The sequence below is a fragment of the Leguminivora glycinivorella genome, chromosome 2, assembly GCF_023078275.1.
Source record: "Leguminivora glycinivorella isolate SPB_JAAS2020 chromosome 2, LegGlyc_1.1, whole genome shotgun sequence".
Lineage (NCBI taxonomy): Eukaryota > Metazoa > Arthropoda > Insecta > Lepidoptera > Tortricidae > Leguminivora > Leguminivora glycinivorella.
Window position 1 is genome coordinate 4,632,319 of NC_062972.1, and position 24,792 is coordinate 4,657,110.

The window sequence follows — 24,792 nt, forward strand, 5'->3', positions numbered from 1 at the left end:
ATACAGGAAATTACAAACTCACAATCAAGCGACAACTATAATCATAATACATTCATTCATCAATTAAAAGAAAATAATGGCACACAAAACGCGTCCTTGGATTTGTTCAGAACATCAAGGAGCATGGTTATGAAAATTCTTCCACTGACAGAACTCTTCTCCTATAGTGACCAGTCCCGCTTTGCACTGTCTGTTGTGTTTGGCGCAACGCCACATTCGCTTCACACCCAGCACTCTTTGTATGTGATACTTGTAACCTTGATGAATGACCATCACGTTCCCGTTTTTAGATGTCACAAACTGTAGACCTGGAAGGAAAGCGTGTTATTTACCAGCTGTTGCTTCCATTTACAAAGCACAACGTTTAATCTTCGATTGTAGTTCAATCGGTAAAGGGTCCTTCATCATCAACATCAACCGAAAGACGTCCACTGCTAGACATAGGCCTCCCCCAAACTTGGCACAATGACCTGTCCTGCGTCACCCGCATCCAGCGGACTCCTGCAACCTTCACCAGGTCATCAGCAGCTTGTGTAGGGCCTAATACCCACGCTGCGCCTTCCGGTACGGGTACGCGGTCGCCACTCGAGAATCTTTCCGCCCCAACGGCCATCGGTTCTACGTGCAATGCAAAGGGCCCTTAGTACCGACAAAGTATTGATTAAAATCGGTTTAGGTTGATATGATTTCAAAGTTTCTTTAACTTCCATTGCGGTGGTTTTCAATGGGGACCCCACTTACAAGTATTACAACTAAGAATTAAAACACGCACGCAAATGACGCAAACAACATTTAAGTTCAGACAATAAGAACAATACATATTCTTTTTTTTTAATAAGATAGTTACTATCAGAATTTACGGTTATTCAATTATACGGAATCCAGGTTCTTAATAATCGGCAAGTGGTTATGAAAGTGCTTTACAGCAATGACGACTCCTTCGAGAGTGTGAACGGTCGCCTTGCACCTCCGGTGCTGGTGGGTCGAGCAGCGCCACCTGGTGCCCTTCTTCTGCGACAACGACCCCGCGGAGTATGTGTAGCCGTTGTACTTTATCAGCTGGTTGCCTCGTTTGGAGCGGACGTATTCAACTGGAAAGAAGTTCTAATTTGTATTGGGATATCAAAAATGTTCCAAACTTATGATTGGTATGATTCTAGGCATTTTGTATTTTCAAAGACACGTGCATACCAACATGCTGCTAGATATCTCTTAACCATAACTTACCCATGCGATACGATTTATTTACTTTGTATTTAGCTACCAACTTTATTCCTAATTTTTTAAACATCTTTCTCTTTGCAACATCCCCTCCACCTTAACGGCCCAGCCACGACAATGGTCTAAGCGCGACAGCGGTGAGCGGCGGCCATACATTGGAGCGAGACACAGCGATGGGACTTTTCATTCGCACGTATGGCTGCCTAGATATCTAGCTTTGGACAATTGGTGGCCTTGGTAATTTTTATTGGTAGGTATATGGCGTTTATCTCAGTTTATAGTTTAATTGTAGTGTGACTACTAAAAATAAAAATATTTTATATGAAGATAATTTAATTTGGTCTAAGAGTTAGAGTTATATATATAGAAGTGGTGGTTATTGTATGGAAGCTGATGCAAGAGTGATTTACAATCTTTAAAAAAACTGTTAAAAATGTGGGTTAAGTACGTTTAGGGGCTTTTAATATTGGTCGTGATACATAATCCGTCGAACGCTCCTATTGGCGCTTAATAAATCTCCCGAAACTATTCGAGCCAGACGGCTGCGGTTGGCTATTGCTTTAGGAATATGAATTTATCCAATAAAAGGTTGCGTCCGCAACATAAATTAATTTTTATATCGACAATGGTCGTGACTCGTACTGTGGAGTGACTTTAATCTTGTAATTTTTTTTCAAAATCCGCCCGTAGTCACACCTAAGACGAAACGATAGATGAAGTTGAAGGCATAGGCTGAAATCTACCTAAAACGTCTTGACTGTAACTTACACAGGTTTTGCTTTATAATTTCAACTCATGTAAACTCAAAGAAAAATAAAATGTTCCCCTCATCTTCATCTTGGGATATGATTAAGGCTTGCTACCGGTGTTCAGTAAATTCCGATTCTCGTAAATTCTCGGAATTGATCTTGAGCCAGTCCCGGGTTTAAAACTTTTCCCAGATCTGATTTTGCATGCCCTATTCATGATTGTGCTTCAAGGTTGCGGAGACAATGACGTCATTAACAGTCATGACCGTGGCTCGGCAGCTTTGTTTGCAGTGCGTCGAGCAGCGCCAGCGCCGCTTCGGTCCGCGCGCCCTTGCGCGATCCGAGTAGAACGTGTAACCGTTCAGCTTGAGAATGCGGTTGCCGCGAGACGAGGTCACAAATTGAGCTACGTGTATCCCTGCAAATATTCAAGCATTTAAACATGCAGGTTGATGAAAAATGTTTACTATTTAGTAGCTGATAGGTAATTGTGATGATGGTGATTTTAATAAAAAAAATATATATACCCGAGCTATAATGCTTATAATATGATTAGAGCTTGCTACCGGTGCTCAGCAAATTTCTTAATTCTCGTGAATTCTCGGAACTAATCTTGAGCCAGTCCCGGGAAATTTAAAACTTTTCTCAGATCTGATTCTACATGCGCTATTCATGATTGTGTATCAAGGTTGCGGAGATAATGACGTCATCGACAGTCATGACCGTAGCTCGGCATCTTTGTTTGCAGTGCGTCGAGCAGCGCCAACGTCGCTTCGGTCCGCGCGCCTTTGCTCGGTCCGAGTAGAACGAGTAACCGTTTAGCTTGAGAATGCGGTTGCCGCGAGACGAGGTCACAAACTGAGCTACGTGTATCCCTGCGAATATTCAAGCATTTAAACATGCAGGTTGAGGAATAATGTTTACTATTTAGTAGCTGATAGGTAATTGTGATGGATGGTGATTTTAATAAAAAAAATATATACACCCGAGCTATAATGATTATAATTAGCTTGGGTGTCTAGTCGGCGCAGCATGTCTTTCTCTTCCAAAAAATCAGGAATAACTACCTCTTCTTCGGTTTTCCCACCTCCTCCTGTTTTCTAAGGACTTCCGAGTAAAGACATTTTAAATTAAAATAAAAAATTATTTGTTAAAATTCGTAGTTAACATTCTTCGCTTACCACGGCAGTTATCTTCTCGTGAAATGAAAACAGTTCCCATGGTATATTTCAATCTTTATTATAATAAGAGTAATCTGAAATATCTAAAATGTATAGTAAGTATTATGAAAATATATTTTCAGTACAGATGGTGTTTTTTATACGCACTAGTGCGAGAAGTGGTTCATTATATGACAGGTCGAAACTTCGGAGGGTCATCTGTACTGAAAACGTCGTACGATACACGTGCGAAAAGGACTCGTGTCGATTTAAAACACTCCCTTCGGTCGTGTTTTAATTTATCGCCACTCGTTTCGAACTTCCTTTTTTACGCACTTGTATCGTAATGTACTATATCAACAATTTAATAGAGTTAGTCGAAGACAAATTAACGACGATTTTGACAGCCGCGCTGGTGCAAAAAATATGTTATTATAAAATTTATGACGTTAACTTAACCCTTGCAATTTTGGAGCTATCAAAATTGTTGCTAACTTATTTTGGCAAGAATTTAAAACTATTTTTTTATAATCACAATATTTTCTTCTGCAAGCCTATTTTTGCTGGTATTGCATGGTTATGGTATTCCTTCAAGCAAACGACCTCGTCGTCCACAGTGGTGACGGCCGCGCGGCACACGCGGCTGGTGGAGCACCGCCAGAAACTGCGGTCCGGATACGAGCGATGCAAACTGTATGTAAAACCGTTGACGCTTAATAAAGGTCTCCCTCGTCGCGACATTACATATTTCACTGAAATGACAAATTATTGAATTAGGAATGATAATTAATGATCATGATAAATGTTACGATTAATGGTTAAAACGAACAGGATGCATCTCAATCTCAACACCGACTGTGCTTCCAGATAGCATTAACTTCTTTATGGTTTTAAATTGGGTAGAGCACAGACCAGTTCCCTGTGGGGTAGAGTCAGACCAACATAAGTTGGCAATGATTTTGATAGCCCAACATTAAAAATGGTTTCAGTAAGTTTCATTTCATAGTGGTTTGATGTGCATTTACACTCGCGAGGGTATTAAATTCTCTGCCATATATGCTTAGTATGACTCATTGCTATATATTTACGAACTTTATTTTATAATTTAGAGAATTTGTTTTTTATTGCGAAAAAATGGAATATCAACAAAATAAAGTTAAGTGTGCAGTTTTCGTGGTAAATGGTGATGGGTGTTCCTCACGGCGGCGATGATGTTCTCGACGGTGGTGACCGTCGCGCGGCAGGAACGGCTCGTCGAGCAGCGCCAGAAGCAGCGGAACCCGTTCCTACTCCGACGGTCCAGGTTATACGTGTAGCCGCTCAAGCTCAACAGCCGCTTGCCGCGTTGAGAAATTATGTATTCCGCTGAAACGAAACACTTTGGAATTAAAATAAAAATAGAAATATTTTTATTCACATAAAATCACAAAAGGTAAGAATTACCTATACGTATCATGAAATGGAACAGACTTGCAGTGTCAGTGTTTTATCAAGTAAGTACCATTAAAATAAGGAACAAAATATATTATTTTTATCTTGTCCCTATGGTGGAACGCTAGAAGTTAAGGAAAATAAATTAAAATAACAAAGCAATTTAATGATTTATGCAAACTCTCCAATATGTATGATCTACAATGATGTAATGGTGAATTATTACAATTCACTGATTACCTGTTATATTGTAATTATTTAGAAACAAAAACTTTAATTGCCATATTTGAATCATCTCATCTCAAATAATATACCCACAATCGCTATTATCTATACCTACTGAGAACGCGGAGGAAAGTCGTAGTTACTGGCACAGAAACAAGGTCATCTGCCACTATAGTGTCTTGTATAGTTGTGACGGAGGCGCGAAAGCCCCTGTTGCATTGTGGGCAACGACTAATTGGAAAAGTGAACAAACGTTAACATTGTCTAGTAATTGTTAGGTGGAGGATGATCGTGATCATTCTTCACACTAACCACCTGATCTTCGACAGTGGTGACGGAGGCTCGGCATCCCTTGTTGCACTGTAGACAACGCCAGCGGGTTTTCAAGCCGCCAGTTCTGCCTAAAGTGAATAAAAAGCTGTTCCACTTGAGCAGCCGCTTGCCGCGCACCGATGTCACGTATTCCACTGCAATTGAGTTTTATTGTTACTGAAATATAATTTTACAAAAAACTGACAATGACAACATAAGTTTTTCTTTGGAGGAATCACCTACTATCAAATAAAAAAATGATTTTAATACTTTTAATCTCTTTTATCGATATGAAAACAGTCCTTCATCGGACAACATTAAAACATGAAAATAGTGATCCCAATAAGAATATATTATCTTGGTTTTATAAACTAAGACACAAAAATTGTTTAACTGAAACAAAATACGAGTAGGTAAGTGACAAACACAAGAATGAAGATATTGTTTTCATTTATAATACACGATCATCATCAATAGTGTTGGCAACTTCAAGACATGGAGGTAAATGGCGTCAGCAAATATTTTACCTGCCTGTAGCTTTATAAATTGAAATAGACATCATACACCAAAAGAAAAAACGACAAGGCCCACTGGTGGCCGAGCCGGGAATCGAACCCGGGTCTTCAGCTTACGCGGCTAATGTCTTCACCAGTAGAGGGCGGGCGGGTTGTCTAGATGGTGGTGGATATCTATTTCAATTTATAATTTATATATAGTAGTGTGACTACTGGAAAAAAAGAACAAATAAAAAAATATTCAATAAAATAATTTGATTTGTTCCCTAGTTGCCTCTATCTTTGTTTTATTTTTTTTCTGAAAGGACATGTTACACGGTTACATGTAATAATTATACTGTCCATGTGTATAATATTCTCTGCAAGTCTGATGTACGTGTTCGTTGGTCACTTTGATGACAGAGTCGTCAACTGTAACGACACTGACGCGACATCCTTTCTTTTGTTGCGTGCACCGCCACCGCATCTTCGCACCGCTCGCGCGGTCCAAGTAGAATACGTGTTCGTTAAACTTTAGCATACGCTTGCCTTTCTGAGATGTCACGTATTCCACTGCAAATAGATACAATACATCACCTCGGACAAGGGCCAAGAAAGACAAAACAGGGAATAAGCAATGTGGTGAATGAAACAACTAAAAAAAAAACGTTTTACGGCTGTTACAAGTATAAACAGTGCTTTCTTAAAACTCGAAGGGGAGGAATGGAAACATAGATTAGGGGTAGGCATACAGAGAAAATATACCTATTTCCATTATACTTACTAAATGTAATATTTTACCATTACTACCAAAAGTCCAAGTTTCTGTTTGGTCCAATAGTTAACTGGTAGAGAATGCCTTAAGGCATTAAGTTCGCCATTTGTACTTTATGTTGTGCAATAAAGGTTAAATAAATAAATAAAATTCGAAAGTTAGTTTGAAGAGTAATTAAAAACACTTGTTGTAAAATTATATTTTTAATTTCATAAAGTTTAATGGGCATTCTACGAGTAGGTATACCAAGCGACTAAAACATTCATTTAAATAGACAATGTACGCTAATCGAATAAGATTAAAGAAAGACTTTTAGTCCATTGAAAAGGTATTGTAAATACCTGTATATTCTAACTAAGGCAGCGATTTTCTTTTGTTAAGCCACTTCAATAGTTATTTGTTATACAAGGGGGCAAAGTTGTATTTTAACGCAGAGTGTGGAATTGAAAAACGAGCAAGTGAAAGGATTCTATAGTTGAACCACGAGCGAAGCTCGTGGTTCAAGAATAGAATCCTTTGAACTTGCGAGTTTTTCAACACACGAGAAGTAAAATGCATTTGCACCCGAGTGTAACACAAAACTTTTCCCCTCACTATAGCGAGGAAACTACAACGCAAAAAATGCGTTTATCACTGCTTCCAGTATTTCCACAGGTGGTAAATCATCTTTATTACTAGATTCACCTACTTTTATCAATTTTAAAGCAGTTAATTTGACTTTATTCAAGGTCAAATTACTTTACCCACTAGTGGATAAAATGCGTTTTTACCCGCTGGTATTAAAGGACAAAACACGTGTTTCCGAGCTAGTGAGGGGAAAAATGTTTTGTAAAGTGGTGTTTTTTTCCAAAAATGAAGTATGTAGGTACATAACAAACAAAATTAAGTTTATGTACAGTTTTAATAAGGGTGTTAATAGAAATCGTTTAAAAAAATATGTCCTATAGATTAGTCCTTATAAATCTCTGTCTCTGTACAAAGGCAAATAGCTGCATAGGTAGACGTTCATTGCTGCAGCTGTGGACGCTTAAGTCACACAGGAGAGCCGTCTCTTATAAGCAAACGTAAACGCAAAGTCGTACGTAGCCAAATGGCACAAACGCTCACGAAACAAGAAGCTCGTATTAGATATCTGTCTCTATCGCTCTTGGCACGACAGAGTCAGACTACCTTTCGCGGCGTTTAGTTTTCGTTTCGCGTCGCAGAAATGCCATTCGTCTACGGCACCTGTACATGACAACGACCACGCGCACGTCACGTTCATGCATCTGTCAATAACTTTTTAAGGATTTCATTATTGCTGATGTGATTACTTATGTGGTTGTGGTCGTTATTCAGTCGAATGATGAGGTCGTTCTCGGTGATGATGCTGGCATGGCAGCCGTTGTAGTGGCGGATGCACCTCCAGCGAACCCTGGAACCCCTCTGTCTGTCTACGCCGAATATGTTTTCGTTGAGCTTTAGCTGCCGTTTGCCTTTTTTCGATAATATGTATTCCGCTGCAAATGAAAACTTTATAGGTTAATAAAAACAGTGTGTTTATTCAGATATTCCAATAATATGGTTTTAACTTATAGCACAGAATGATAGTGACCAAGTAAGGGAGCAAGAAATTAGATTAAATATAAACATAAATATTGTGAGGACACCTTACACGGATCCACCTAGCCCCAAACTAAGGGACCGTCCACACTCAAGAGACGCATGTCCGCCGACGCGGAACGGACGTCAGCGCCACGCCGCCTGAACGTTATTTAAAAAACGTCTCCTCAGTACATTTTGTATAGGACGGACGCGCAAGGAACGTCGCTTGGCGCGCCCCAGGCGACGCGTCGCTTGACGCGCGCCGCGCCGCTCTTACGTCTTTCCTATACAAAATGTACTGAGGAAACGTTTTTTAAATTACATTCAGGCAGCGTGGCGCTGACGTCCGTTCCGCGTTGGCGGACATGCGTCTCTTAAGTGTGGACGGCCCCTAAGTATTGTGTGAACTTCAGAGACAATCGACCTTCGGTAGAATGTTCTGCTGTTTAATATTAATAAATAAAATTCAATATTTATTATTTTTACCAATAGCACCAATTTTATTTTTATGTTATACTTAATTGACCTAAAATGTGTACTTATTTCCTACGATTAATTTATTGCATTAAAAAAAATTACACTTAATGATAGTTCAGCCATTTTTCTTTAGTAAAAACGTTCAATAATAAACATTTATTTATATTTCCTCTAAACGTTAAAAGTAAGCTATAAAAAAAAGTTATGAAATTTGTATTTAGTCATCTTCGTAGTATGATTATGGATATCCTGGGCGCTAACAATCTTGTTGTAGACGGTGACAACCGCGGCGCGGCAGCCGCGCGCGCGTTGCGAGGCGCAGCGCCAGCGCTTCTTGAACCCGCGCCCGCTGGACCGGAACGTGAAGCCGCGGTATCGTAGCAACAGCTCCCCTCGGGGTGACGTCACGAAGTCAGCTGTTACAGTAATTATTTTAATAACGTGGCGTTTGTATACTTAATTAAATATAAGTAACTTAAAGTAATTCTAATGATGTTGTTTTTTACTCAAAAATCATGTTGCGTATATTCAGGAATAGGTCGGTACCTAGATATTTGATTGCTATAAATAATGTACCTACAAGCCAAATAATTGATTAGTATCTAACACTTACTAATCAATATGATGATGTTTTTAAACTTAAATACAATAACTTTGAAGAAATATTTTCTACTACTAACAAAAAAAAACCTTCAAATCAACAGTGAACAGGCGTTTCTGGCGAGCTCACTCCATAATATGCGTAACCGTTTAGTTTTATGAGAGTCTTTCCACGTCTGGACGTGATGAAACTTTCTAAAAGTTCAATGTAGCTGCTAATTCATATTCATCTCAATTCAAAGAGGTATAAGAAGCACCACCGGGTAGCCTCACAATCGCTTACGCTCATATCGTAATAGCTGTTGTATTTTAAAGCTGATTTATTTTGTCCAAGAGTTAGTTGTCTTACTTACTTCACTGGCTCAGCGACCCAAAAAGGATCTTGGCCTCCGACACAAGAGATCGCCACTCTGCCCTATCCTGCGCCACTTCACGCCAGTTAGATACACCGTAGTTGTTTTTAGTTTAAGGAAATTATTGAGATCATTAAAAATAAAACAATCGTTTCGATACTATCAAATTGTAACTTGAAAAGTCATTCTTACATTGCAAAAATTACAAAATTAAAAATCAAAAATTATTTAGTCGTGGCGGATGATTATGTTCATTCCGTATGGTTAGTATTTCATCTTCGGTCGTGTAGATGAAGGCGCGACACCCTTGAGGGAAATGCGTGGAGCATTGCCACCGCGTCTTAAACCGGGACTTCTTATTCTGATAGAATGAGTATCCTTGGTATTTGATAATGCGCCGCCCCCTTCGAGATAAGGCGAATATCACTGGAAGAAAATATTAATTATTTATGAAAAGACCGACCAAACAAACACAAAACAAACATAAGACTCTGTGATATAAGCATAATAATGTCTTAAAAAATTGTTCCGATATGTCAAATAAAAAAATACACTTGATGAGTCTACAATTTGGCTTTGACGGTGTTGACATTGTAGAAATGTATATTCGTCACTTGTTAACAATATTTACTGGATCATTTAGTAAACGGATTAATGAAAGATTGAACACATTATAAGTATAATTCTTGAAATGTATACTTAATGAAAAAAAAAACATCAAAAAACAAAGTTCTGTATGTAGGTAGTTAGGTACCTTATGCAATTTTATATGCTAACTAGAGTTCATACTTTAGTCATTTATTTATTGCAACCATAGTGTAGTACAGATCTTAACAACTAGGTACATTCAGAGTCATATGAGCCCTGGCAGGGCATTGCAATGTTATACATTACGTAAATTACGTTATTGAATTTTTCACTAATTATACATGCATATTTATTATCAGTTCTAGTATTATACATTCAATTCTAGAATTATACTTTTGGCCTCACGACACGCAGTGTCTTCTTTGAGGCGCAGACCTTGTCAATAAAAGTTTTTGGTCGGGTAATGGTTATGCGCGCCCTTCACCAGCAGCACCGCGTCCTCGTAGGTGTGGACGGTGACGCGGCAGCCGCGTGACCAGTGCGTGGAACAGCGCCACCGCATCTTCTTGCCGGCCGGGGACTTCGGGTAGTACGTGTAGCCCTGGTATAGTAGCAAGCGGTTGCCTCTTGACGATATAGTGAAATGGGCTAAAATATTTACAATTAATTAATCAGTAAACTCTTAAACCCTTATTCACAAACGTACTCTAAAGTTATCAAGCCAGTAAAGTTCGTTTGTCCCTTTCCGACATATTGGTGTGATAGAAAAAGACAAACGAACTTTATCGGCTTGATAACTTTAGAATACGTTTAAGAATAAGGGATTACTCTTTGTTTAAATGTTCAGTTGCGATGAAATGGGGATGTGAATTCTCTGTGAATACGTTGGTGTTTTGAAACAATGTTCTTTCAGGTAAAAGTGTTTAGGGTCAGTTAGTTATTTGAAAACTATCTATAATACATATTTATGTTATTTTTCCAATACATATGTATGTTATTTTTTAATAGTAGGAGGTAGGGCTTAGCGAATGATATTCCGCTTTGTGTGGTAGGGCAAGAGCGGATAAGAATAAGCCCAATTTATTACAGAAGACCGCAGCCAAATAGCACTAGTCCCTTAATTTAAATCAACATCATCATCATGTATACTTGTTTGCCACCGACGTAGTATAAAAAAAAATACGACAAACAATGTTTTGTTGTTATTTATTACTACGGTAATCGTCGGAACTATAAATGTATTCTTTATGTAATAAGTACTGTTAAACTTCTACTACGCGTGGACAAGCTTCTTCTTAGCCTCAAGTACAAAATAATAGCTCAGCTAGAACATGTTATCACAATTGTATTTAGTTTTTGAATGTAGCTCTCTCTTTCAACATGATTGTGAGTTCCTCTCGTTGAAAATATTACATCTTCAAAGGTATGGATGGTGGCACGGCAACCGCGGGTCCAGTGGGTCGAGCAGACCCATACCTTCCCACTGAAAGTTGATTTTGCAAAATAGGTATACCCATACCATACGCAACCGTTTTCCTCTTTGCGATACAGTAAACTGGGCTGAAAGAAAAACTACTTAGAATCTTAGAGAGACTGATAAAAACAACAAAAAACAACAAGCTTATTACTTTAAACTTTAACGTTAAATAAAAACATCTACTATTTGCCCGCATTTATAACATAAACCGAAATAAATACAAAGGACAAACAGACTAAGGTCCCGTATCTCATTTATCTAAAATTAAATCTTTTACGATGATGTCGTGAAACGGGCTAAAATATTCAATATAAATAATTCATGGACTTGACAACAAAATAAAATCTTTGATCTGTAACCAACAATTTTCATAATCATTACATACACGGTGAAATAAAAAGGACCGTTCAAACTTTGTATAGTCAGGTCATAATGAACAACTTTTATTTTGGGATCTATGCTGAAATCGCAAAAAAATATTGGCTGTTTGATACATTTCGACTGTCATGATGTCGCTCATTTCTATGGAACAGTCACAATTTTTTTTTGGCGATTTCAGCATTGGTCTCTTAATTAAAGCTGTTATTTAGTTAAAGTCCGTATGCAAAGTTTAAACGGTTCTTTTTACCGGTTTTCACCCTGTATATCGTTTCCTGATTAAAGCCTCCGCACCACACATAAAGCGTTTTGTTAGCGTAGCGGAATGTGCGCTCCGAATGCGCTGCAATCCGCGCGCAATCCGCGCGCAATACGCGCTCGTTAATTCCCGCCGGCGTTCGCTGGACGCAACGCCAGCGTCCGGCGGCGCACCGCTATCATTGCGCCCCAGTAACGCTACGCTTTCAAAACGTGCATGTGTGCCAGAGCTTTAAGGATTGCAATAAAGAGTAGTTGTATTATTTAGTTTTTGCATTAAAAGTCTTAAAAAAAGAGATATATTTAACAGAAAAATAACATGATCAACAAGTAATTACGAATGAACTTTTTTCGTAGAATATCTTTTTGCGTCATGACTATGAACTGCTTTCACTGAGACTACCCCGCCATCGTATCGAGTGTAAATGGTGGCGCTGCAGCCGCGGTGACTGTGAGTCGAACAACACCAGCGCAGTTTCTCGCCGACGACTGATTTCTTGTAGTAGGTGAAGCCCTCGTATATTAACAAACGCTTGCCTTGTGACGATAACTTGAAGTGGACTGGAAGAAAACAACTTTTATGTAACCTATAATTAAGTTACAAGGTTTTAGGTTAAGTATCATAGCTTTTTTATACACAAGTGCAAATAATAGGCAATTACATATTCGCACGTGTCATCAACTTTATGTACTGTTTAATATTCTTATATTTTTAGCTAATACAACTAAATAAACACGACCAGTTTAATAACAACCGCATTTTATTCAATTAGTAGGTAGTAAAAAGTTCAAACAGAAATAGCATAATCAGGGTGGCTAGCCGAATGGCACAATCGCTCACGAAACGCTCACGAAACGAAGCGCTAGTAGATATCTATCTCTATCGCGCTTGCGTATTGGCGCGACAGAGCCAGCGGCGTATCGCTTTCGTTTGGCGTCGGAGAAATGCCATTCGGCTACGGGGCCTGTTATATATAAGTCAACATGACAGATAGGGACAGCGATTTTTTGGCTAATTCAGGTTTTTTAAAGCGTTAATGAAAAGCGCCATTAGTAATTCATAAGATATTATTATCTATTAACACTAGAATAAGTCTTTTAATATAATTTAAGGTACTAACTTTGAAAATGAGTGCTTCATTTCGCCGTTAAACGTAAGTTTGGCGAAAAAACTAGAAACTGTATAACTGTAATCTTTGTTTTCAATAAATAAAAAAAAAAAAAAAAAAAAAAAATTAATATCGATGTCGACGACTGATAGCTATAAAAATTAATGTACCTAATTAACTCATCATCGTGAATTCAAAAGTAAAACTCTTCTAGATGGAACATTTTCCATGTTCTGTGTTCATTTTAACAACCAGGGGCCCATTTCTCGAAGCTACGTTACAATTTACAAGTGGTAATCATAATCACTGTCTAATATGACAAGTTGGAAAGAGACTTCCGCTTGTAACTTGTAACTTTCAGTTTTGAGAAATGGGCCACCGGCAATGAGCTGATACGATACGGCACCACGTACCTAGCTTTTTTTATTAAATACCTACTACTATTAGATACCTTAATCAAGTCCAAGGAACCTTTATCCAAGGTGTATATCTCGGCGCGGCAGCCGCGGCAGCTGTGCTTTGAGCAGCACCAGCGCAGCTTCACGCCGCTCACCGCTCGCATGTAGTACGTGAAACCGTCGTGAACTAGTAGCCGCTTACCCCTTTTGGATATGGTGAACTCGACTGAAATTGAAAACACATGTGAGGAAATATTGAGACAGCCCAACATACATACATAGAGGTTGAAAGAAATCCAAATTGTGACAGGCTGCCAACCTCTACGCCACAATTTAACCCATATCTCACAGTCGACTTCTACGACACCCATGGGAAGAAAGGGGGTGGTGAAATTCTTAACCCGGGGGCCCCACAGCCCAAAGCTCTAGGTTTATTTGCATGAACTTAGGTTTTTGTTTTTGTATATTTTATACTAGCTTTTACCCGCGGCTTCGCCCGCGTAATAAAAGTATTCTTATTGAAACGTTTACAAAAAATAAGATTTTCATTTGGATCCGTAGGTTTCTTTGTAGGTACATCTGTCCGCGATTATTTAGATTAAGGTAAAGCGGGGCAATTCTCGACTGGGGGGCCATTGTAACTGATCTATTTGCTGTACGGTCAGCCAAGAAAGTGGTATCCCACTTTTCGACTCTATTGATCGAAAAGTGGTAAACCACTTTTTTGGCTGACTGTACCTTACACATATTACTATTGTTTTAAAAGAAATTCTTGCAATGATTGTAGAATTGTTACACAGCGACCACAGCGTAGGTAGTAGGTACGAATATGTATGTATTTTACCTATATGTATAAATATTTATACTGGGGAAACTTCATACAACCCACATAGCCAGTATCTCGACGCTATGGTCGGTAGGGTAAAAAGTACTTCCTTGCATTATCGCTTACAATTTTTTCCATTTTGCTTATACTTATTGCAAATGTAAACATATAAAAGGCAAGCAAACAAAGATCTTCTTACAGCACATTGAATGTAATAGTTATTACGGATGCAGGATACTCGCCGATGCCTACTTACTAATCCCTTCCCACTGAGCCACCTGCATTTTACACTGCCTAGATATCGATTGCCGACCGATTATTCCGACCCCAATCCCTATTCTTATCCCCGTCCCTATCTCTATCCTTGTCCCCGTCCCCGTCCCCGTCCCCGTCCCTGTCCCCGTCCCCGTCCCCGTCCCCGTCCCGTCCCTGTCCCCGTCCCTCCCCTATCCCTATCCCCGTCCCCGTCCCCTACTCCTATCCCTATTTCTATCCCTAACCCTATCTCTATCCCTATCCCTATCCCTATCCCTATTATCCCTATCCCTATTATCCCTATCCCTATCCCTATCCCTTGCCCTATCCCTATCCCTATCCCTATCCCTATCCCTATCCCTATCCCTATCCCGATCCCTATCCCTATTATCCCTATCCCTATCCCTGTCCCTGTCCCTGTCCCTGTCCCTGTCCCAGTCCCCGTCCCCGTCCCCGTCCCCGTCCCCGTCCCCGTCCCCGTCCCCGTCCCCGTCCCCGTCCCCGTCCCCGTCCCCGTCCCCGTCCCCGTCTCCGTCCCCGTCCCCGTCCCCGTCCCCGTCCCCGTCCCCGTCCCCGTCCCCGTCCCCGTCCCCGTCCCCGTCCCCGTCCCCGTCCCCGTCCCCGTCCCCGTCCCCGTCCCCGTCCCCGTCCCCGTCCCCGTCCCCGTCCCCGTCCCCGTCCCCGTCCCCGTCCCCGTCCCCGTCCCCGTCCCCGTCCCCGTCCCTAACCCTATCCCGTCCCCGTCCCCGTCCCTGTCCCTGTCCCTGTCCTTGCCCCTGTCAAATTATCATGCTAGGAGGTGAACTTTGAAAAATCCTTTCTTAGTGCTCCTCTAAGGAACTTCCGTGTCAATTTGAAATCTCTTGAACCAGAAGTAAAGATGAAAACTAAAGCTATACTTATGGCTATTTTGGATATTTTAACCCCATTGCACAACAACATCAGGGGAGAAAATCTCTTTTCCACGTCATTAGATTTTAAAATCGTTGTATTTATTGTGATCAGCGACCTGATAAACCATAAAAACGATACCCATATTGTGTTTTTGACTTTACCCCCTTTGCACCCCTTTAGGGGTCAAATTTTCAAAAAACCTGAAACATGTATTTAGTCATATGTCTTTAGGAATCCTCCTGTGAAGTTTCGAATAAAATAGTCAAACTAATCTTGTTTCCCCATACAAACTTTGAACCCCCATTTCACCCTTTTAAGAGGAGAATTTTGTAAAATCCTTTCTTAGTGCTCCTCTACACCATATAAGGAACCTATGTGCCAAATTTGAAAGCTCTAGGACCAGCGGTTTCGGCTGTGTATTGATATATTATGTCAGTTAGTCAGTCAGTCAGTTTCTTCTTTTACATATTTTTTGATATTTAAACCCCATTGCACTACAACAGGGGAGCCTTCTCTCCTTATTTCACGTTCGCCTCGTTAGATTTTAAAAACGTTGTATTTATCGTGATCAGCGACCCAATAAACCGTAAAAACGATACCCATATTAGTTTTTTGACTTTATCACCCCCTTTTCACCCTTTAAGGGTTAAATTTTCAAAAACCTGAAACACGTCTTTAGTCATATGTTTTTAGGATCCCTTCTGTGAAGTTTCGAATAAAACAGTGAAACTAACATTGTTTCCCCATACAAACTTTGAACCCCCATTTGACCCCCTTGGGAGGCGAATTTTGAAAAATCCTTTCTTAGTGCTCCTCTACACTATATAAGGAACCTACGTGCCAAATTTGACATCTCTAGGACCAGCGGTTTCGGCTGTGCGTTGATATTGCATTGAATTGTCTCTTAAAAGGTTAGACAAAAAAAAGGGACCAGGACCGGACAAAATTCCAGCTGTTTTCATCGGCAATTGTGCTAATGCTTTGTCATACCCCCTTTATATTATATACAATAATTCTTTACTGAGTGGCATATTTCCATCTTTCTGGAAGCAGGCAAACGTAATCCCCATCCCGAAGGGTGGTGATAAAGCTAATGTACAAAATTACAGACCCATCTCTTTGATGTCGATCCTTGGAAAAGTTTTTGAATCCCTAGTAAATACAGTTTTAACCACCCACGTTAAATCTCTTATAGTTCCAGAACAACATGGTTTCAGGAAAAATAAATCTACTGTTTCAAACCTAGCTGTGCACGTTTCCTCTCTAACTGAAGACTTGGACAGGGGTTCTCAAATTGATGCGGTATACACCGACATAAGTAAGGCATTCGATCGTGTAAACCATAATCTGCTTATAAGTAAGCTCTACAAAGTCGGTGTGCATGGAAGTTTGCTTAACTGGTTTACATCTTATCTTACGTCTAGATCGCAAAAAGTATTAATATGTGGACATGAATCAGAATGTTTTGAAGCTACGTCAGGCGTGCCCCAGGGCTCTCACCTTGGTCCTACCTTATTTTTAATCTTTCTTAACGATCTAGCTAAAGAAATTCACCACTCAAACTTTTCATTTTTTGCAGATGATTTAAAAATTAGTAAAGTTATAGAGACCCCACTTGATTCTAAACAGCTTCAGGACGACTTGACTCGCATATCGAACTGGTCCACTAATAATAAATTACCGCTAAACATAGGAAAATGTAAGCATATAAAATTTACGAAAAAACTCATTCCTATAAATACGACATACACTATAGACAATATACCCTTAGAAGAAGTTTCGCACATAAGGGACCTCGGCGTAACGCTAGATAAGGAACTATCGTTTATTCCGCACCTTGACAGTATAATAAAGCAGGCCAATAAACTTCTTGGCTTTATCTGGCGCAACTGTAAACAATTTAAAAATATTTCTGCACTAAAGACAGCGTTTTTCGCCCTAGTCCGCAGTTTGCTAGAATATTGTTCTAATGTTTGGAATCCCTTCTACAAATGTCACATAGAACGAATTGAAAATATACAAAAGAGATTCGTATTTTTTCTATCCGTACACCAGAAGAAGCTCCGCTCTCTAAATTCATACTCTAAGCGATTAAAATATTTTAAAATGATATCTCTCGAGGACCGTCGTTGGATTTCTGACCAAATCATACTGCATAAAATTGTCTCAGGCACGTTAGATTGTCCAGAACTTTTAAATAAAATCAATTGGATAGTACCACGACGGAACTCTCGAATAGTTAATTTTCGGCCCTTCTCATGTAAATCTTATAGAACCAATGTTGGATCTCATAGTATAATACCTAGAATCTGTAAAGAACATAATTTACTATTTAAACAAAACAAAATAGATATCTTAAATACCTCGTGTAACCAGTTCAAAACATATTTGTACAGACTTAAAGCCAATGTTAATTTATAAAATCGTTATAATGTTATTATGTATTATTTTTACTTCACGCTGAGTTCCTAATGTATCGTTGATCACTGTTTTCTTTTGTCTTATTGCTACTTCTCTGAATGTGTACCTACCGTTTACCTCACCTTAATTTCACCACTTTAAAGTACAACTGTAATAATGTATCAACTTACTATTTAGAATAAGTACTTATTATGTAATTAAGTAAACAAACTTTCACTGTTAAACGTAAGCATGTCGTGTTTGCCTGTAATTGGGTGAATACCAAAGCAAGTTATTTTATTTTCCATTTAAATATGTAAGATTATGTATTACACCTGTTGGCGAACCTTAAATAAAATAAATAAATAAATAAATAAATATGTCAGTCAGTCAGTCAATATCTTCTTTTATATATTTTTTTGATATTTAAACCCCATTGCACCACAACAGGGGAGAAGGTATTTCACTTCCGCCTCGTTAGATTTTATAAACGTTGTATTTATCGTGATCAGCGACCCGATAAACCATAAAAACGATACCCATATTGATTTTTTGACTTTATCACCCCCTTTTCACCATTTTAGGAGTTAAATTTTCAAAAAACCTGAAACACGTATTCAGTCATATGTCTTAAGGAATCTTCCTGTGAAGTTTCGAATAAAATAGGCAAACTAATCTTGTTTCCCCATACAAACTTTGAACCCCCATTTTTTATATATTTATATGGACACTATATATCTGAAATGGAATGATTTTATTTATTTTATTTGTTAAATTTATTTAGGTATTAACATAATACGCTAACCCATCTTTTGCGCTTCAATAAGCTCGCGCGAAATACAATGCGATGCTTGATAATGTCACCGTGTCCGCCGCGTCAAACGTGCTCCTCGATTGCCGTACGTTTCGTTACCTGTGTGCGTCGCGTCGTGAACGAATCGTAATCGAATCGTGACGCGTGGGCATTCGGCTACACACACTGGCGTTATTAAGTTGATTCCGAAGGAGGTATTGGTTTTTTTTAGTAAAACAACTGAGTAAACTAAGAATTTAATATAAAAATGCTGACAAAGTATATTATACACGTAAAATATTAAAAAATTTTTATTGCATCATGGTTATGAGTTCCCTTAGTATTAATTACTACATCATCATAAGTATAAACAGCAGCGCGGCACCCGTGCCGGGCCCAGTGCGTGGAGCAACACCATCGAACTTTGCGGCTGTACTCTGAATTAGCGTAATAAGTGAACCCTTCTCTTAGTAAAAGACGTTTGCCGTTCCTTGATGCGATAAATTGGACTGAAAGAAAGACAAAAACAAGGAAGTTTAATTCAAGTTCCAACTCAATCTTAAAGAAATAAACAACTCATTGAGCCAAATTTAAAACAGGTAAAATTAATAACTACGTCCTTACTTCAAAAATATTTAATTTATACATGCCCAAAAAAATATGAAACTCATAACTGGAAATTTAACCAAAAGTGTGATGGAAACTAAAATTTTTGTGGTAGTTAACATTCCTAAACCTACACATAGTCAATTGTACATAATGTTAATAAAATATATTTAAGAATAAACTTAGTTTCTTCGTAACTTAACAAGTAGTAGTAATAGTCTAAAACAACAGTATATCGTAAATATAGAAATACTCATCCTTAATGTATTAAACTACTCAACATCTGCACGACAGAAAACACTGCAATATACGTAACGTGCACGTAACAATGCACGTAATGTAAATAACCCAACGCATAAATGTAACATTAGCAAAAAAGTTTTTCCAATTAATTACTCTTATTCTTATATCGCTGGATGATGATTTTACGTAGGTACCTACTCATTAATATTTTATACTAAATACCCAATGTACATACCTAAAGGGTTCATATGGTCATACTCGTATATCCTCGTACCATAACTGTTAATTCGTCGGTCGTCGTAGATACATCTTAAATTTTTTTTTCATTATTGAGGAAAAAACAAATACAGACGAATAATATTTATAGACAAGTTATAAAATCTTACTTTAGCCTACATCCTATCAACTAGGTAAGTTCTTCACTGCACTAGCTAGTCGAACCAGTAGAATAGTAAGACCACAGTATAATAGTACTATCGTACAGTATCGCTGAAAACCCCCTCTCAGTGACAGTTACCGCCTGCAAAAACGCGAACAGTCAACCTGTCATACATACGATGGTACGCGTTCACCTACACGAGCTTAGAATGTGTGCTAGGAACGCGCCTCTTTCATATATTTGACCGCCAGTGTCCGAGGTGTGGTAAGACGATACGACGATGTCGACGATAATTGACGAGTATCTCAGCAATTCCCGTCAACTTTGTACAAAAATTAAGGGAAAAGTTAAATTTGTTTTTCTTAATTCCTATTTTGTTACCAAGATTTTGTTGATGAATTGAGATTTTATTAACTTTTATTTCGTCATTAAGGTTCTCTAGTATCTATATTTTCTTAATTATAACAATTATCCTGTATATATCTTACGAAAGTCGAATTATATTACTAAATGTTGGTAACAAAATAGGATCAATTAAAATTTGCTGACGTGGCATTGTACAAAGTTGACGGGAATTGCTGATCTATGGCGCGTGGTTGTGGGGCCCTCTGGCCAGCACGATGGCGTCGTGGAAGGTGTAGACGAGTATCTATGGCGCGTGGTTGTGGGGCCCTCTGGCTAGCACGATGGCGTCGTCGAAGGTGTAGACGAGCGCGCGACACTTGCCGCCGCCGCCGGAGCAGCACCAGCGCAGCTTGCCGCCGGCGGCCGACTTCGCGCGGTACGTGAACCCCTCGTGGACCAGGACACGAATGCCGTTCATAGTCGAAAATTTAGCTGAAAATACGAAATATTTCGTTATCATGCTGCAATTTTAAATCATGTTTAATTTTTAAGCCTTCGCCACACATAAAGCGTTTTGATAGCGTAGCGTTAGCGGAGCGCAATGATAGCGGTGCGCCGGCGGAACAACCTACGCGTCCGGCGAACCGCTATCGTTGCGCTCCGCTGACGCTCCGCTACCGCTCCGCCTGCTACCAAAACGCGCATGTGTGGCCGAGATTTTATGGTAAAAGGTCTAAACGTCATTAAATTGCACTTAAATTACATCTACTTTTGTCATTGCAAATGTGGAATACTTAAGTTACTTACTAGTACCTACTTAGTCCGCCTCTAACTAAAATATGTGTTTAGGAATCACAATTACAACAACATGTACTGTACCTACCTATTGTAGGTATTGAACAAAAGTAATGGTTTTAATATTGAAAATGCCCAAAAACGAAACAAGGAGTTTATTGAACACAATTCTATAAAAAAATATAACGTTGGATATATAATATTTCCTTACGATGTGTAAGGAAAAACATCACACTTTTATATACAAGTCACGAAATTCACCTGCTTAAAGGTGGTAAATGGTTATGATTATTTTTGACAATTACCATAACGTCTTCGATGGTATAAATGACAGCACGACACCCGAGGTGACCATGGGTCGAACAACACCACCGCACTTTATAACCACACTTGGAACGGGTGTAAAAGTGTACCCGTCGCACACGAGTAGACGTTTTCCGACTTTTCTTGATTCAATATATTTAGCTAAAAAAAACAAAAACCAATTACAAAAAAATGAAAACTGGACACTTCTAATAAATGTATCTAAAAATAAGTAGATGATACGTAAGTGTGGTTTCTACAGAGACTGAAGAGTTATACCGAGGTTTTTTGAGCGTCAGCGTTCAGTCAACAGCGCAGCAAAACGGTGTCCCGAGCAGCTCCTATATGCGTAGCCGACTGCACAAACTTTTACGAAACGCTTACCGCAATATCTCTTTCGTAGCTATCTATCTCTATTGCACTTGCGTATTGGCGCGATAAAGCCAGACTACCTTTCTGCGGCGTTTCGATTTAATTTAGCGTCGCAGAAATGCCATTCGGCTACGGAGCCTGTTGTGTTGCGCCAACAACGCTGCGTCAAACAGCAACCATAACGAGTGTTAGACACAAATACTCGGGAAAAATAAATTGCTGCACTCTACTCTAGTATGTGAATGGTAGTTTCAGACCAATATTGTTGAAGTCAGTAACATTGAAGGTATACATGGTGCAATAGAAAGTAATAAAAGTATAATCTATACAATTTTAAGAGCCTGTTGCCTCCCTTTTGTTTCGAGCTTTTATTTTATTACATTCAAATCAAAAATCATAATCTTATTGCCATCAAACATAGGTACAATAATTTAGTCTTACAACTAAACATAATGTTTTGCAAATAGGCTAAGACTCTTGTCGAATTTGGCACAAGAAATGATTGTTTCCTGTAGTATTTGACATAAGAAACCAATTTTTATAGATTTTGGGTATTAAAAGTGTATGGTGGCTACGTATTTTCCATCAAAAATGTGTGTAATATTTATTTTAACTTTGGCCACCGAAAACGCTGTCAGACGTGTAGTGACGTCATAGAACCTAACTTCATACCGAGTCAATCACTGACATGATGAACTTTATGCCTCATCATAACTTAAATGTCAAAAAATTTTGTGCTCAATTCGATTTACGTCATGCGCAGACAATCTATAGATTAACACGGCTAATGATGTTTTTGCCTAATTAAGTTAAAGTAAACTTTATAAATGTTTTTTTGTGGTTTTCAAGAATTTCAAGTCGTAATAAAATATGGTAGTATTTTTTCTCGGTTCATTGGACAGTAATAAATAATTTAAAATAGACTTTAAAAAAGGGTCAAGTAGCCTTTTATTCACGTCCTTTTCCACTTATTAATTTTCTTCGTACTTGGTGGCACTGAATGGTTGTGCGGGCCCTTCACAGCCACGACGGAATCTTCAACTGTAGTAACGCTCGCCCGACACCCCACGGGCTCGTGCGTGGAGCAACACCATCGACATTTGAAGTGTCCTCTCTTCTTGTAGTATGTAAACCCTTTATACAGTAGTAGGCGTTTACCTCTTTGGGATGTTATGAATGTGGCTGAAAGTAAAATAAGAAGATAGAAAAAATATTTAAGTACATGTAATTTCAATGTTTTTTTACAAATGTGAAATTAAAATATCTAAGGTACAGCGAGGCAAATCTCGACTGGGGGGAAAATGTAAATGGTCCATTTTTCCAAGTTTTACAATGTGTGCATAACATAATATTTTGCCCCGCTGTAACTTACTAGAAACGTTTCGATCACTTAAACTGATTTATAATTCATTTTTGTACTATAAATGCTATTTTATTAGTTATAATATTTTAACAGTTATATGACTGGTGCATAATGAGATTAATGAGGCAATTGAAACACGAGTATTGCTTTATGAAATTAGCCGAAGGGCGAGTTACCACGAGTGTTTTAATGCCTAATTATGTACAGTTGCGTTACATTAAGTTATTCTTATTCAATGATACTGCAAGGACTACAACATTCATATATTACTTACTAGTGGAACACATAATCCACTCAGAGGTAGCTGCCATATTTTTTTTGTAGAAAGTCATACATGTGGTCTACACAGCTCTTTCAGTTACTATGGAACTCTCGCTGCCTGTGATGGTTGTGTGTGCCTTTTACGCACACCACCGTGTCCTCGACGGTGTAGGCGGCCGCGCGGCACCCCAGCGGCTCGTGTGTGGAGCAGCACCAGCGGCTCTTGCCGCGACCTTTCGACTTCTCGTAGTAGGTGAACCCGTCGTGGACTAGAAGCAGCTTCCCTCTTTTAGAAGTAATGAATCGTGCTGGAAACGGGGAAATTGGTTTTAGAACAGGAAAATTGGATTTTAGAATATTAGTTTAAAATAGGTATAGGTTTGTATAGGTATGTTGTATAGAGTTCAATTCATGTCTTTAGAAGAACATTTTTTGTCAGTACGTCTTTAACGGGTTCTCCTTATCTTACAGAAAATCAATTGTTGAAATACATTTGGCATAGCAGCTTTCGCAGAAACATTTTTACCCGAATGATACTTTTGCATAATTGTACAAATAGCATAACTCTCATATCGCATATCATTCATTTGGCAGTATTCTGGATAGCAGAATACTAATATTGTCGATTTTAATATAGCAGAACTGTATACAGTATACGTTATATTTCACCGAATTAGTAATAGCATACTGCTAATATCGTCGACTTTAATTTTGCAGCATTTTATGTCGCATCTCATGTTGCGGACTGTAATTTTGCACCGAATACCCATGTTGCCAGAAATGTATATTGGGTTAAAACCCCCATCCACACAAAATACTCACACGACACAGAAATCGTATATATGTCACAGAGTCGGTTTAAGTGCGACGACGAGCGAAGTGAGGAGGAACTTGTTAGGTTGATAATGTTATATTATTAGGCTGATAAGCAATCACGCGTAGCTCGACGACCTTTTTTGATTGTGTGTCACCGTAAGTATGCGTACTTAAAAACCGCCGCCCTTAGTCGTCGACGGTCCAACCGGTTTGAAATTTTGAATATCACCCACTATATAGTTAGTATAGTACTCAAAAGAAATGTTGCCAAAAATGTAGATTAGGTTAGAATCTCTATCCAGACAGAATACTTACACGACATAGAAGTCTTACGTTTGTGACAAAGTCGGTTTAGGTGCGACGACGAGCGAAGCGAAGAGGAGCGTGTTAGGTTGACAGTGAGTAAACCAGAAAACCCTTTTTAGTGTAAAAAATAAATGAAACATAACTGACATTATTCTGCACATCAACATTATGCTAATGTATAAGCCTAAGACAATTGTGCGAAATGACAGAATGCCAAGTTAATAGAATGCGATACAATTTTCGACA

General features: G+C 38.8%; 2 protein-coding genes and 2 long non-coding RNA genes across 4 annotated transcripts; all 4 read right to left on the bottom strand.

Annotated features, from left to right (window-relative positions):
- Window positions 1–24: 24 nt before the first annotated feature.
- On the bottom strand, window positions 25–1,144 carry LOC125242399. Its single transcript, XR_007178866.1, has 2 exons — window positions 925–1,144; window positions 25–308 (listed from the first exon to the last, which is right to left on the bottom strand). It is a non-coding gene; the product is annotated as an uncharacterized LOC125242399 (long non-coding RNA).
- Window positions 1,145–2,492: 1,348 nt separating this feature from the next.
- Window positions 2,493–3,368, bottom strand: LOC125242281. Its single transcript, XM_048151042.1, has 2 exons — window positions 3,152–3,368; window positions 2,493–2,845 (listed from the first exon to the last, which is right to left on the bottom strand). Exons 1-2 carry the CDS (start codon window positions 3,189–3,191, stop codon window positions 2,637–2,639), a joined length of 249 nt encoding a protein of 82 aa, XP_048006999.1. The 5' UTR covers window positions 3,192–3,368; the 3' UTR covers window positions 2,493–2,636.
- A 9,004-nt stretch (window positions 3,369–12,372) lies between these two features.
- LOC125234139 lies at window positions 12,373–13,811 on the bottom strand. Its single transcript, XR_007177941.1, has 2 exons — window positions 13,643–13,811; window positions 12,373–12,643 (listed from the first exon to the last, which is right to left on the bottom strand). It is a non-coding gene; the product is annotated as an uncharacterized LOC125234139 (long non-coding RNA).
- A 7,615-nt stretch (window positions 13,812–21,426) lies between these two features.
- Window positions 21,427–23,728, bottom strand: LOC125235138. The gene is made up of 3 exons (XM_048141586.1): window positions 23,438–23,728; window positions 22,788–22,982; window positions 21,427–21,590 (listed from the first exon to the last, which is right to left on the bottom strand). Exons 1-3 carry the CDS (start codon window positions 23,493–23,495, stop codon window positions 21,427–21,429), a joined length of 417 nt encoding a protein of 138 aa, XP_047997543.1. The 5' UTR covers window positions 23,496–23,728.
- Window positions 23,729–24,792: the final 1,064 nt, after the last annotated feature.

Coding starts and splice junctions, on each gene's coding strand:
- LOC125242281 (XM_048151042.1), bottom strand. CDS start 3,191: ATGGGAACTGTTTTCATTTCACGAGAAGATAACTGCCGTG. Junction 2,846..3,151: donor ACGAGAAGATAACTGCCGTG/GTAAGCGAAGAA, acceptor GAATATTCGCAG/GGATACACGTAGCTCAGTTT.
- LOC125235138 (XM_048141586.1), bottom strand. CDS start 23,495: ATGACTTTCTACAAAAAAAATATGGCAGCTACCTCTGAGTGGATTATG. Junction 22,983..23,437: donor GTGGATTATGTGTTCCACTA/GTAAGTAATATA, acceptor TTTTACTTTCAG/CCACATTCATAACATCCCAA. Junction 21,591..22,787: donor CAACCATTCAGTGCCACCAA/GTACGAAGAAAA, acceptor TGTTTTTTTTAG/CTAAATATATTGAATCAAGA.